General features: G+C 39.1%; 1 protein-coding gene across 2 annotated transcripts in view; it reads right to left on the bottom strand.

Moving 5' to 3' along the window:
* Nt5dc1 (5'-nucleotidase domain containing 1) overlaps window positions 1-12,805 on the bottom strand; it is a 127,853-nt gene that overhangs the window by 18,831 nt on the left and 96,217 nt on the right. For both annotated transcript variants that reach the window (XM_045153967.1, XM_045153966.1), the window contains exons 7-8: window positions 6,492-6,666; window positions 1,945-2,042 (exon numbers count right to left, since the gene is read on the bottom strand). In XM_045153967.1, coding sequence (XP_045009902.1) covers window positions 1,945-2,042; window positions 6,492-6,666 — 273 coding nt within the window. The remainder of the gene's footprint in view (window positions 1-1,944; window positions 2,043-6,491; window positions 6,667-12,805) is intronic.

Consider the following 12,805-nt stretch of genomic DNA (forward strand, 5'->3'; position numbering starts at 1 on the left):
CAGGTAATTGTTAAAACCATCCACAGAGAGCTGAAGAAGAGCAAAGAGAAAAGAGACAGACCCACATACAGAAGTACAATCTGAAGGGACAGTTAGAACCCAGAGAGAGCAGGACAGCACAGAACAGTGAGGCTCAGACTCAGCAAATGAACGAGGAAATCCAGATAATAAGGGCAGTGCCACCCTGATTACTGTGGGAATGCTTCCTCGCATTCCAAAAGGAACCTACTTTGTGGCAATTTCTAAAGAGAGAAGTCATTCTATCTTCCATTGAAATACTTTAAATCAGAAACTCAGAAAAGAAGGTACCAAGGAATCTTAAACATCTTGTGGCTAATCACTTTTGGATATGAGAACTGAAATTAACTTTTTGTAACATCTGACAATCAGCAGGAAATTCCATATATCTGAGGGATTTTACAGTAGTTATAGAGAAGACTTTGAGCCCTACTTCATCAACCTTCATTCTTCACCTCTGAAACAGCAGAAGAAAACTGAAGACTTTGTAAGATTTTTGGACATGATTCCCAAACCACAAGGAATAAAAGTAAAAACAAACAGGATCATTTCATATTACAAAGTTTCTGTACAACAAAGGAAATAGTGAAAAGACAATGTATGAGATGAAAGACTATATCTGTACAGCATATACTAAGTAAAGGGCTAATATCTGAAATACAAGGAACTCAATAAAGATACAAATAGCCTGATTAAAAGATGGACAGAGGATCTAAAGACAAATGCTCAACAAGTTTATGAAAGATGTTCAGTATCATTAACCATTAGGGAAACACAAATTAGAAAATTAAAACCTCAAGGACATATTGCCCCATTCCCATTAGAATAGTTTTCTTTTTTTTGGGGTGGGGGGGTTCAAGGTAGGGTCTCTCTGTAGCCCAGTACGGCCTAGAAGTCACTATGTAATCTTAGGCCCAAATTCACCTCACAGTGATCCTCCTCCTACCTCAGCCTCCCAAATGCTGGGATTAAAGACGAATGCCACCTAGCCTGACTGGAATAGTTTTTTATAAAAACAATGAACGATAGCATATGTTGGTGAGGATGTGGAAAAAAATTTACCCTCCTTTTTTTTTCCTGGAGAAAAAGGGAAAGCTTAAAATGAAACTAGTATAGCAATTATGGAATGCAGCACATTCTACCTCCACAGTTAAAAACAGGACTGGAGGTGGAGCTCAGTGGTAGATTATATGCTCTGCATGTATGAAGCCCTGGGTTTGGTTCCCAACATCACCAAAAAAATGAGTGCAGAGCTACCATGTAATTCAGCAATTCCACTACTGAGCATATATTGAAAAAACATAGAATCAGTATAGGTAATAAAAGACAACTACACTTTCATGTTCATTACAGCATTAGACTGACTCCACATCTTGACTGCTGGGAAAATGTATTTTCAATGATTACCTCAGCTATTATCTTTGTTTTTCTTTTTCTTTTTTTTCTTTCTTTCTTTCTCTCTCCTTTTTTTTTTTTTAAACTGTAAAAGCTGTTTGCTCTTCCCATTCAACCTTTTGTCCATCAGCTTTTTTACAAGTGTGACACTTTTAACTATCCTTTGAGGTCTTACTTGTTGTCCAGAGAATGCATTGTCTGTTTGTTTGTTTTTTGGTGCTCATGATTTTCAAGGAATCTACAGGAACTTTTGTTCCTGAAAATGATCCATTTTGAATTACTACATTAACTAATTCCCTTCAATACTTATTGATACGTTTATTTAGATCATAAAATTAAGATTAGGTCCATGCCCTTAATTTTTAAAATTAGGTAAAGAATGACATGTAAATAAATGATTATGATATAAACTGTCAGAGTAGAGCTTAATGTAAACAAAGTTTGCATGCTATCTCTTTCCATGGGGAAGCAGAAATGCTTTGCATTTGACTGCCCGTCAGAGATGCAGAGAAGAAGCAAAATTTAACTTGCCAAGAGTGCGGAAGGGCCTCTGGTTTGGGAAGTGCGAGAAGAATCCAGGCTTCAATGCATTTGTAATCACAATGTCAAAAAGGTCTTCAAAGTCATTCCTAAAAAATAGAATATAAATTTATCTTAAGGAATTAGAAAACTTTCAAAGGACAGAACTTCATCTTTCCTTATTATAACATCATTTTTCTCATCTTTTGATCAAATTTTGCATGCTTTACATTTTTCCTTTGGCACTTCAAGGTCCATGATCACTGGAAATAGAAGATGGTTGGATACTAACTTGCTTGAAAGGTGACCATTCCTTGCAGCTCAAACATAAAGAAAAGAGCATGCAAAAGAGAAGCAAAGCAATGAAGTAGGCAAGGGAGAGGCTGACACAGATGTGGAGTTTGCTTTCTCCTCATGACACTGATGGTGAATATAAAAGTTTCTAGTCAGGATGGAGAGAGAGTTTGCAGGTTAAAGGTGCTTGCTTGCAAAACCTGACAACCTGAATTCACACCCCGGGACCCATGTACAGCCAGATGCACAACATTGGCACACGTGTCTGAATTCATTTGCAGTGGCAGGAGGCCCAGGTATGCTCACACTCTTCATTCTCTCTGTCTACCTCTTTCTGTGTGTCTCTCTGTTTCAAGTAAAAAAATTAAAAAAAAAAAAAACTTTTCTAGTGCTTAGAAATATTCAGAAGCCATGTTTTCTAGTTTGGAGACTGAAATATATCTGTACTTACTATAAGCCTGAAGAGTTATTAATAATTTTGTTGCTAAACAGGTCCTACCAAAGTAGCAGTACAGTGAGTCCAGTGACATTTCTCAGAGAGTACTCAGACATGAGGCAGGTAATTTATTTTCAAAGTCAGTGTAGTTTTAGATGTCAACAAATGATTTTCACTCAATATTTCCTGTCACATTAAGGATTTTTTGAGATAACAAAGGAAAGTTATTCTCTCTGCCCAGTATGTATGGCTAGTATGTATCATGCTATCTAAACATCCCCTCATATTTACAAGCTATTCTTACAATGATAAAATTAAGTCTTTCAGAAATGATAAGGGCTGGGGAGATAGCTCAGGTAGTAAAAATGCTTGCCTAGCAAGCATGAGGAGCTGAGTTTACTGCCCAGTATCCAGAGAAAAAAAATGCTGTGTGGTGGTGTGTGCCTGAAGTTTCAGCAATGGCAAGTGGTAGACAAGAGGAATCTTGGGGCTCATGGGGCACCAAAAGTAGCCCAAATGTGAGCTCTAGGCCTGTCTCTAAAAGATGTGGACAGTATTCCTAAGAAATGATACCCAAGGTAATCCTGGTCCTATATACATATGTGCATCCATATTCACGTGAACTCATATATGTAGCGTGGTGGTTTGACTCAGGTGTCCCCCATAAACTTAAGCGTTCTGAATGCTAGTTTCTCAGCTGATGGAGATTTGGGAATTAACACCTCCTATTGGGAGTGTATTGTTGGGGGCAAGTTTATGGGTATTATAGCCAGTTTCCCATGCCCGTGTTTGGCATACTCTCCTGTTGCTATGGTCCACCTCATGTTGGCCAGGGTTTGATGTCCACCCTCTGCTCATGTTGTCATTTTCCCTGCCATCGTAGAGCTTCCCCCTTGAGCCTGTAAGCCAAAATAAACCTCTTTTTCCCACAAGCTGCTCTTGGTTGGGTCATTTCCACCAGCACTGCAAACCTGACTGCAACAGTAAAGTGGTACTGAGGAGTGGGATTGCTGCTAAACACCTGACAGTGTGGCTTTGGCCTTTTGGAGCTGATTTTCAAGAGGAATGTGAAAGGATTTGAATCCTTGGCCTAAGAGATGCCTTGCAGTGCTGTAAGTACAGATTGATGGACTATTCTGGTCAGGGTTGAAAGACCTGAATGTAGTAAGAACTATGGACTGTGAGGTTTGGCTTATGAGGGTGAGAAAGAACATTGCTTAGACTAGGCTTACAGTTTTTGTGAAAAGCTTGCTGTTATGTCCATGTCCTGAGAACTTGTGCGGGGTTGCTTCGTGTAGAGATGGACTGATATGAGCAGAGGGTTATGGAACAGAAATAAATGTTTAGGTCAAAACTGCTGCCTGTTCAGCTCCAATTGAGAGATTATAACCTTTGAAGTTGGGTCAGCTGACCTGTACTGGGGCAAGAGAAAGAATGTACTCTTTTGGAGGGGCCTGAGTGCTTAAGTGTCCTGTTCTTCAAAGTCTGCTTTATTCCCCCCCCCCCGGCCACTGCACTGGATTAACAAACTGGCACCCTACCTGGTATTATGGAGTATAAGAAATGCAGTAAAGAGAGAGTCATTGAGTTTGCAACATGGTACTGTGTTTTGGAAGCAGCCATGGGCAATGTGAAGCAGGTTTCCTGGATGCTGCATACCCAATGGAGCTTTGAGGATGAACCATGGATTGTAGTGGAGACCCAGTAGAGATGGTAGGACCATGGGATGGCTGCCAAGGAGAGGTGCTGGCTCCAGAGGAAGTTTTCCAGGACTGTGAGTAGCCTAGCTGGAATTGGAACCAGAGACTTGTTGCTGGTTAGGATTATCGAACTTGGAGACTTGTCACTGGCTAGAATTGTTGGACTTGAAACTACAGAGTTTGATGTTTGCCCTGGTTGTTTTCAATCTTGTATTGGTTGAATATTTCTTTGCTATGCCCAATGCCATCTTTTGCAGTGTGAATATTCTGCGCCATTATGTTTTTTTTGGGGGGGGGATTATTTGTTGGTATTATGGCTCAGTTAAAAGATTTTGGATTATGGTGATGTTTGAACATCACTGGGATTTATAAAAACTATGGGGACTTTTAAAATTGGATGAATGTATTGCACTGCACATCATGTATGGCTATCACTTTATGGGGGCCAGGGCAGAATGTGATGGTTGGATTCAGGTGGCCTCCATAAAGTGTTCTGAATGCTAGGTTTCCAGCTGATGGAGATTTGGGAATTAATGCCTCCTGGAGGCAATTTATTATTGGGGGCAGGCTTATGGGTATTATAGCCAGTTTCCCCATGCCAGTGTTTGGCACACTCTCCTGTTGCTATGGTCCACCTAATGTTGGCCAGGGGGTGATATCCACCCTCTGCTCATGCCATAGTTTCCCCAGCCATCATGGAGCTTCCCCCCGAGCCTGTAAGCCAAAATAAACCTCTTTTTTTTTTTCTCCCACAAGCTGCTCTTTGTTGGGTGATTTCTACCAGCAATGAGAACTTGACTGCAACATAGACCCATCACACAACTCAAATAAGTTACAAATTGTGTCTCAGTTCACTTAGTAAGTTACAAAGCAGGGCTTCAATCTACATCCTTCTTATTTTAAAGTCCACTGTAATTGCACTGCCTTGATTTTCATGCATGTTAACCCCATCATTGTCTGTGCTAAAATCCACACTGATGTGGATTTCAAGGACTGTAATCTAGGAATCTCTCAGGGTATGGACTCCATGAATCAGCATCCCTCAATAATCATCAAAAACTGAGAAGTGAAATTCATGGAAGATTGAACGACTCAGTCTATATATCCCAGCAAACCTATAGCCCAGACCATGTGGGAAACTAGAAGCATACCAACTTCTGCTCTGCTAAAATGTGTGTGGGCTGGGTTTCTGTTAACATATATTGAGGCACATTATATGGGAAAACAGTGTCACTCAGTACTATCTGATCCAGTGATAGTATAACGGGGCTCAGGGAGTTCAGGAAGAATTCTTAATACTCCAAACCCATTTTGTGTCTGTTTTACCAAAGAACTGAAATAAAACAAGACTGAAAAGGATAATTATTAAATTATTACATTTTTTATTCAGGAGTCAAGATGGGTAAGGGAGAGTCCACCTCTGATCAAGGGACGGGGAATACATGCACCCATGTGGCCAGAGTCCATGTGGAAAGTGAGCATGAGCCTGAAATGTGAGAAGGGGTTTAGATAGGAAAGGGAAGAAAGTGCAGAGGGCTCCTGCCATGTGGAGGGAGGAGGGGTAGAGAGCCCATGGAAGAGAAGAGGAGGCTTATCAGGCCCTGGATGTTCAGGTGAGAGGATCAGCCAGCAAAGAAAGGCTGCCCACCTGGTAAGCATCTACTTATAACCTTATTGTGGTGGGCCTTACCTTCAGGCTCAGGTGAGCTAGAGTAAGGGATGATTGGTCTGGGCTAGGGGCTGGCTCAAAAAGAGGTCAGCCATGAGGTCACGTTTTGGGTCTGAGCTAAACCAGCCATAATGCCAAGATCAGGTTTGAATTCTAAGAAAGGGGCTTCCTACCCAGGAGGGGCTCAGGTTGCTTATGAAAAAACAGGTCTAGGTAACACCTTTAGTCAAGAAGAGATCCTTCTCTGATCTCTAGTCAATGGGAGATTGTAAGGACAGATTTATGGACATTTCTGTTGCTTTACTTTTAGGACCAGTCACCCAAAACTACCTAATAAAGCTATCCAACTCCCACTCAATATGGCTGTGGTGATGAGGTTTAATTAAAGCACACTGGTCTTATTTGCTATCAATATTTTATAAGACAATTTTATAAGAAAATGAAATGTCTCATCACTTACCCAAGGATATAATTGCAAAGAAGCCTACAGTAATCACTGTGAGAACTCGTAATTAACAAAATAATTTTCCCAGCATTCTTTAGCTGCCAAAGCCACTTTCTTACAGATTCAGGACAACTGTGCAAGTATTTTCCTGGGTTTCTTTTTATTTCTGGAAAATATAGTCCACAGTTTTCTGAAAAATAAAAATATCAAAGAGTGTCATTAAAAACTACAGATAAAACAAAACCACATTAGGACTAGGTTCAAACAATCTAGCCACGATGTCAATATTAATGGCTTTTTGAATTGCAGGTGTGTATACATGGATGTGTGGGAGTGTGTGTAGGACAGAGGACTACCTTGGGGATAATTCTTTAGGAATGCTGGTCACTTTTGAGACATAGTTTCTTATTGGCCTGGCACTCATTTATTAGGCTAGACTGGCTGGCCAGTGACTCCTAGGGACCCTCCTTGTCTCTGACTCCACATTGCTGAGAATAAAAGCAAACACCAGCGTACCTGGAATTTTTAATATGAATACTGAGGGTCAAACTAATGTTTTCATATTGGGGGGTGGGGGCAAGTGTTTTCTAATAAGCTGTCTCTCAAGCCCACTAATTGCTTTTTAAAAGTACTTTTTTTACTTTAAAAAATTATGATGAACAGCCGGGCATGGTGGTGCATGCCTTTGATTCCAGCCCTTGGGAGGTAGATGTGGGAGGATCGCTGTGAGTTCGAGGCCACCTTGAGATTACATAGTGAATTCCAGGTCAGCCTTGCCTAGAGTGAGACCCTACTTCAACCCCCCACAAATATGCTGGTTGATAATATCAATTGATGACATTATTGTCTATTTGGTGAGAATTAATAAGTTATTATAACAGATAATGTAATAATTATAATATCATCACCATTATAAACCAGAGGAAACATTACTGCAGCTGACATATGAAGTGATTAGCAAATACTTCAACTCGTTCAACAAATACTTTTTGTATACAAAGGCTGACCAAATATTTTGAGAATGCACAGTAACACACTTTTGGAATGAAGCATCTGTTGCAGTCAGGTTGGCACAGCGACAAAAAACACCTGACCAAGCTGGGTGTGGTGGTGCACGCCTTTAATCCCAGCACTCGGGAGGCAGAGGTAGGAGGATTGCTGTGAGTTCGAGGCCACCCTGAGACTACATAGTGATTTCCAGGTCAGCCTGAGCTAGAAGTGAAATCCTACCTCGAAAAACCAAAACCAAAACCAAAACCAAAACCAAACAAACAAAAAACACCCGACCAATGTCAGCTTATGAAAAAAAAAAAAAAGTTTATTTTGGCTTACAGACTCAAGGGGAAGCGCTATGATGGCAAGGGAAAACAATGGCATGAGCAGAGGGTGGGCATCATTTCCTGACCAATATTCGAGGGTCAACAGCAACAGGTGAGTGTGCCAAAAACTAGCAAGAAGCTGGCTATAACACTCATAAGCCCACCCTCAACAATACACTGCCTCCAGAAGGCATTATTTCCCAAATTGTCATTAGCTGGGGACCTAGCATTCAGAATACCTAAGTTTATGGGGGATTCCTGAATCAAACAATCACAGCATCTATTCAGGGATCCTGGCCCTTCAGGGGCACAACAGAGCCACTTTAGTCTACAGGCTGAGAGGTGCTGAAATAACACAAAATTCAGGACAAAACCAGTCAAGAGGAGGATGGAAGATACTACAGTTGACAGTGAATGTCAAAAGACTTGAATAACTGAACTGGAGCTACTGGCTTTGGTCTATGGGTCTTCTGCAAGTCTATAGACTAGGCTAAGCTTCAAGGTAGATAGTGGCAATATTCCTGGTGTCATCCACAGTGCCTGACCCAGTGCCTTAAAGATTGTGAGAATGTATGTAGGGGAAGATGGCAGATTCAGATGGAAGGCTACAAGATTCATGTAAAATTTAAGAAATATGATTTCATGAACATGATAGCACTAACAATCAGAAAGAGTCTAAGTTCTTAGTTTCTTTTTTTCTTTTTTAGGTAGGGTCTCACTCTAGCTCAGGCTGACCTGGAATTTACTATGTAGTCTCAGGGTGGCCTCGAATTCACAGCGATCCTCCTACCTTTGCCTCCCAAGTGCTGGGATTAAAGGCATGTGCCACCATGCCTGGCAAAGTTCTTAGCTTCTTTAACTGCTAAGAGGATACACATGCAGGCAAAATAACAGGCTAAACAATTAGTACTAAACAGTAGACTCCCTAATACTACATACAGGCTACACTAAATATGAAGGTTATATTTTAAGAATATCAGAACATCAGGGTAGAAGATTCTATAATGAAAACAGAAACAAAACTAGATATGGTAGGAAATACTGTAGCCCACCTGCCCAGGTCATCATCTTTGCAGGAGAGTGATCTGATTCATTTCAATTTTCATTCACCTCTCATGGGCCTTGAGTGTTACGGAGGACCCAGATGTCTCAGACCACACACACACACAATGGCAATTTCCCCCACTTGCAGGTGAATGGCTTAGGGCAGTGCAGAGATTGATTCATGGTCAGTGAGCACTGAGAAGACTACTGCTGGGGGCCTGGAGGAATGTTCACAAATGATAGAAGGCAGAAGCTCCCTCTTTGACTTTACGATCAGTGCTGCCCAGAGCTCACGCAAACTCAAATCTCATATACCAGAGAAAGCAACATGGAAATATGAAAAGCACCTGAATTCCTGAAAAAGTCACAGAACTAACCAACCTCTAGATGACTTTTGTTCATGTGAAATAACTCAAAGTAATAGCAGCCTAAGCATCAAGCCCATCTGACATGTGCTGCCTAAAGTATCTTAATTCAAAAAAATAGTATACCATTTTATATTATTTACACTATTGTATACTATTTATGTGTATAATATGGCATGATGCAAAAGCATCATAGGCCAACAAAGACCCTCAGGAAAAAATGTCATAATATGAAAATAATATTTACTGTTAGAAAGCCAAGAACAGAAACAAATATTATGCTCTCTTTGTATTTTTCCCTATAAGAACATTTGTATACTTCTCTCTAGATCTCATAATGTTGCAGAAGCTACATAATGGCCCTTGAAAAAATGAATTTTTTTTTTTTCAGGGACAAGAATGTAGTAGTAAGAAAAGAAGTTAACAAAAAGGCATCATGGCGAGGAATACAGTTTGATGAATAGGAGAATATCATAGTAATTTCTGGCTGTTTTTTTACTTCACTCAGAAAAATAGTACTTTTCTACCAAAAGAAATTTTATAGTCTTGAAAACAAGATTTACAATCTGTGATGTTAAAAATGTTTATAGACAAATCTCTGTATTTGGAAGACTTGATTTTTCTTAGACATGTGTGCTTACTGCCCTCTAGTGATCAAAATACATATTGCTATTAAAATCTGTTAACAGGGCTTAGTGGTTAAGGTGCATGCCTGTGAAGCCTAAGAACCCAGGTTCCAGTCTCCAGGTCCCATGTAAGCCAGACGCACGTGGTGGCACATGCATCGGAGTTCGTTTGTAGTGGTTAGAGGCCCTGGAGTGTCCATTCTCACTCTCTCTCTTCCTCTCTCTGTCTCAAATAAATAAATGAAAATTAAAATTCTCTCTTCCTCTCTCTGTCTCAAATAAATAAATGAAAATTAAAATCTGTTAACATTCCAAAGGGAGAAAAAATCCCATGCACATTTAAATTCCACAATTTAAATTTAGTGTCAAGATTAATTTTATTAGTATATTAATAAACATAATTTAAGAGAGTAAATATAATAATTTTATCAAAGAAAATTACTTTCTGAAGTAATACTGGAATTTGAGATAGAGAGATAGAGATAGAGATAGAGATAGAGGGAGAGGGAGAGAGGGAGAGAGAGAGAGAGAGAGAGAGAAGGAGAGAATGGTTGTGCCAGGGTTTCCAGCCGCTGCAAATGAACTCCACACGCATGCACCACCTTGTGTATCTGGATTATGTGGGTCCTGTGGAGTTGAAACAAGGTCCTTTGGATTTGAAGGCACGTGCCTTAACTGCTAAGCCATTTCTCCAACCCTGGAGTTATTTTTTGTGGGGATTCATGAACCACTGAGCTGGACAGACTAAAATAGACAAATCTCTATGAATACATACTAGTGACAGATTACATGTTGCTTTTATTACAAAAGATCCTTGATTGCTATAGGGAAAATATTTTGTCCCTTTGTAGCCTCAAATCATATTAAGTGCTAAGAGATAATTACAAAACATATACTCATTTTTTTTTTTTTTGGCTTGATTTTTAGAGGTAGGGTCTCATTCTAGCCTAAGCTGACCTAGAATTCACTATGTAGTCTCAGGGTGGCCTCAAACTCATGGCAATCCTCCTATTTCTGTCTCCTGAGTGCTGGGATTAAAGGTATGTACCACCATGCCTGGATTTCACACACTTTTTTTTATTGAATAAAGCAAGGTATGAAATGAAAGAAAAGGTTATGCTAAACACACTACATTGAATTATAATAATCCCTTGAAATTATTTCTCCAAAGACTAAACTTTCAAAGGCAAGGGCGATATCTTCCTTCATAAAGGGCACAGAACATTGGTTGTTTGAGTGCCTAAATTAAGACAGGAAGGCATTTACATTTACTTATGTCCAAATGTAAAACTATGCATGACAGAAATTGTATGTATCTAAAATATCGTTAAATTTATTACTCTTCTCAAAAAGATCATGCTTAATGTACCAGCAGATTAACACTGGATAAGATGGGGAATTTAGGATAAGATGTGGAAAGAAATGGTCTTATTTGTTCTTAACTTACAAAGTAGCCTGTGTTTTCACTTAGCCTAAAAGGAATTCTGTTTCCATGCCACTTTATGTAACAATTTTCCTGGCTTTTCTACCACCTCTCTGATAGCCTTAGAAGAGGGTGTTTTCTATGTCCTGGTGGAATTCAAAGTAAAATTTTCAGAGAGATGTTTTTTAAAGAATAAAAGGTTAGTTCACCTATGTTAAAAATGACTATTTTACAGTCATGGAAATAACAGCAACGTGTTCTAGCAGTCTGATGAGCACATGAAATGGCCCGCACAATATCAAGCAGGATCTGGGGACCTCTTGTGGTAAAAGAAAATTAGTACCACTCACATATTCAAAGTACTGTTTCAGGTTAACAGACAATTGTGCCACATCACTACGTCTGTCATCACTAAGTAGGCATTTTCCTCGCTAGCCCTACTAGTACCGCTCATGTGATGTGGGGAAAGAGTTTTCAGAGCAGCGAAGTGGAATGAAGATCGGAGATGCTAACCCCAATGTCGGCCTCCAACTAAGGTCTGTTGTGCTACCACTGCAAAACATAACTGAAGAGGGCAAAATATTTACAACCTTTACCAGTTATATACAAACATGTTGGTAAACGGAAAATGCTTGGCTGTGGATAGTTTAAATGTATTTGCTGTAGAGATGATTAAATTGATTTTCTGAAAATTTCTTGTCTAAGACAGACTGAAATATTAATCACAGGTAAATTCCTCGTTTATTTGAGAGGGGGAGAAAGGATGCAAATGGAATTCAATATTAAATCAAAGTTTCTATTTATGGTACCTCTATAGCTTATACTGTCCTAATGTTTTATTTGTAAATAAATCTAGATGAAAGTGAAAAGCCTATGTGCTAAACATAATGTTTGGAAAAGGATCCTAAAGAAGAATTTGGAAGTGAAGTATACTATATATATGTGTGTGTGTGTATATATATATATATATATATATATATATATATGAAAACACCACATAAAATTTACATTTCAATAATACCTGACTTCTGTTTCTATAATTTAACTCACATACCTATGCCCCATTCCAGTGTGATGGATTTGATTGGTCTGTGGTGAGCCACAACATTGGTATGTTTTTGAAAGTTCCCCAAATATTCTAACAGGAGAATAGGTTAAGAATTATAGCTTTAAAATATATAAACTAGGAGTCTTACTACCATTATCTATATATCTTGCATGTGTCACTGGAAATCATAGGGTTTCTGAGCAAGGACTTCTTAATTTTATAGAATCTTTATTTTTACCACATACTTCTGTTTATCATAAAGGCAACCCACAAATATTAACTGTCGCTCATTATATTAAATGTCATTGTGGTTGGTGATTTTAAAAATGCTTACTCTTATTTTATACAAGGTAAGTATAGAATACCTTTAGTCAGTATTTAACTTTATGATGATGGGTTTCATATCTATGATTGGAAAATTCCTAGGGGAAAAGGATGATATAGAATTTCTTTTAAAAATTAAAAACTTGATTTATTTGCCTAACTGTGTGTGCGCTTACATGT

Source organism: Jaculus jaculus, chromosome 7 (assembly GCF_020740685.1).
Source record: "Jaculus jaculus isolate mJacJac1 chromosome 7, mJacJac1.mat.Y.cur, whole genome shotgun sequence".
In the NCBI taxonomy this organism is placed as follows: Eukaryota; Metazoa; Chordata; class Mammalia; order Rodentia; family Dipodidae; genus Jaculus; species Jaculus jaculus.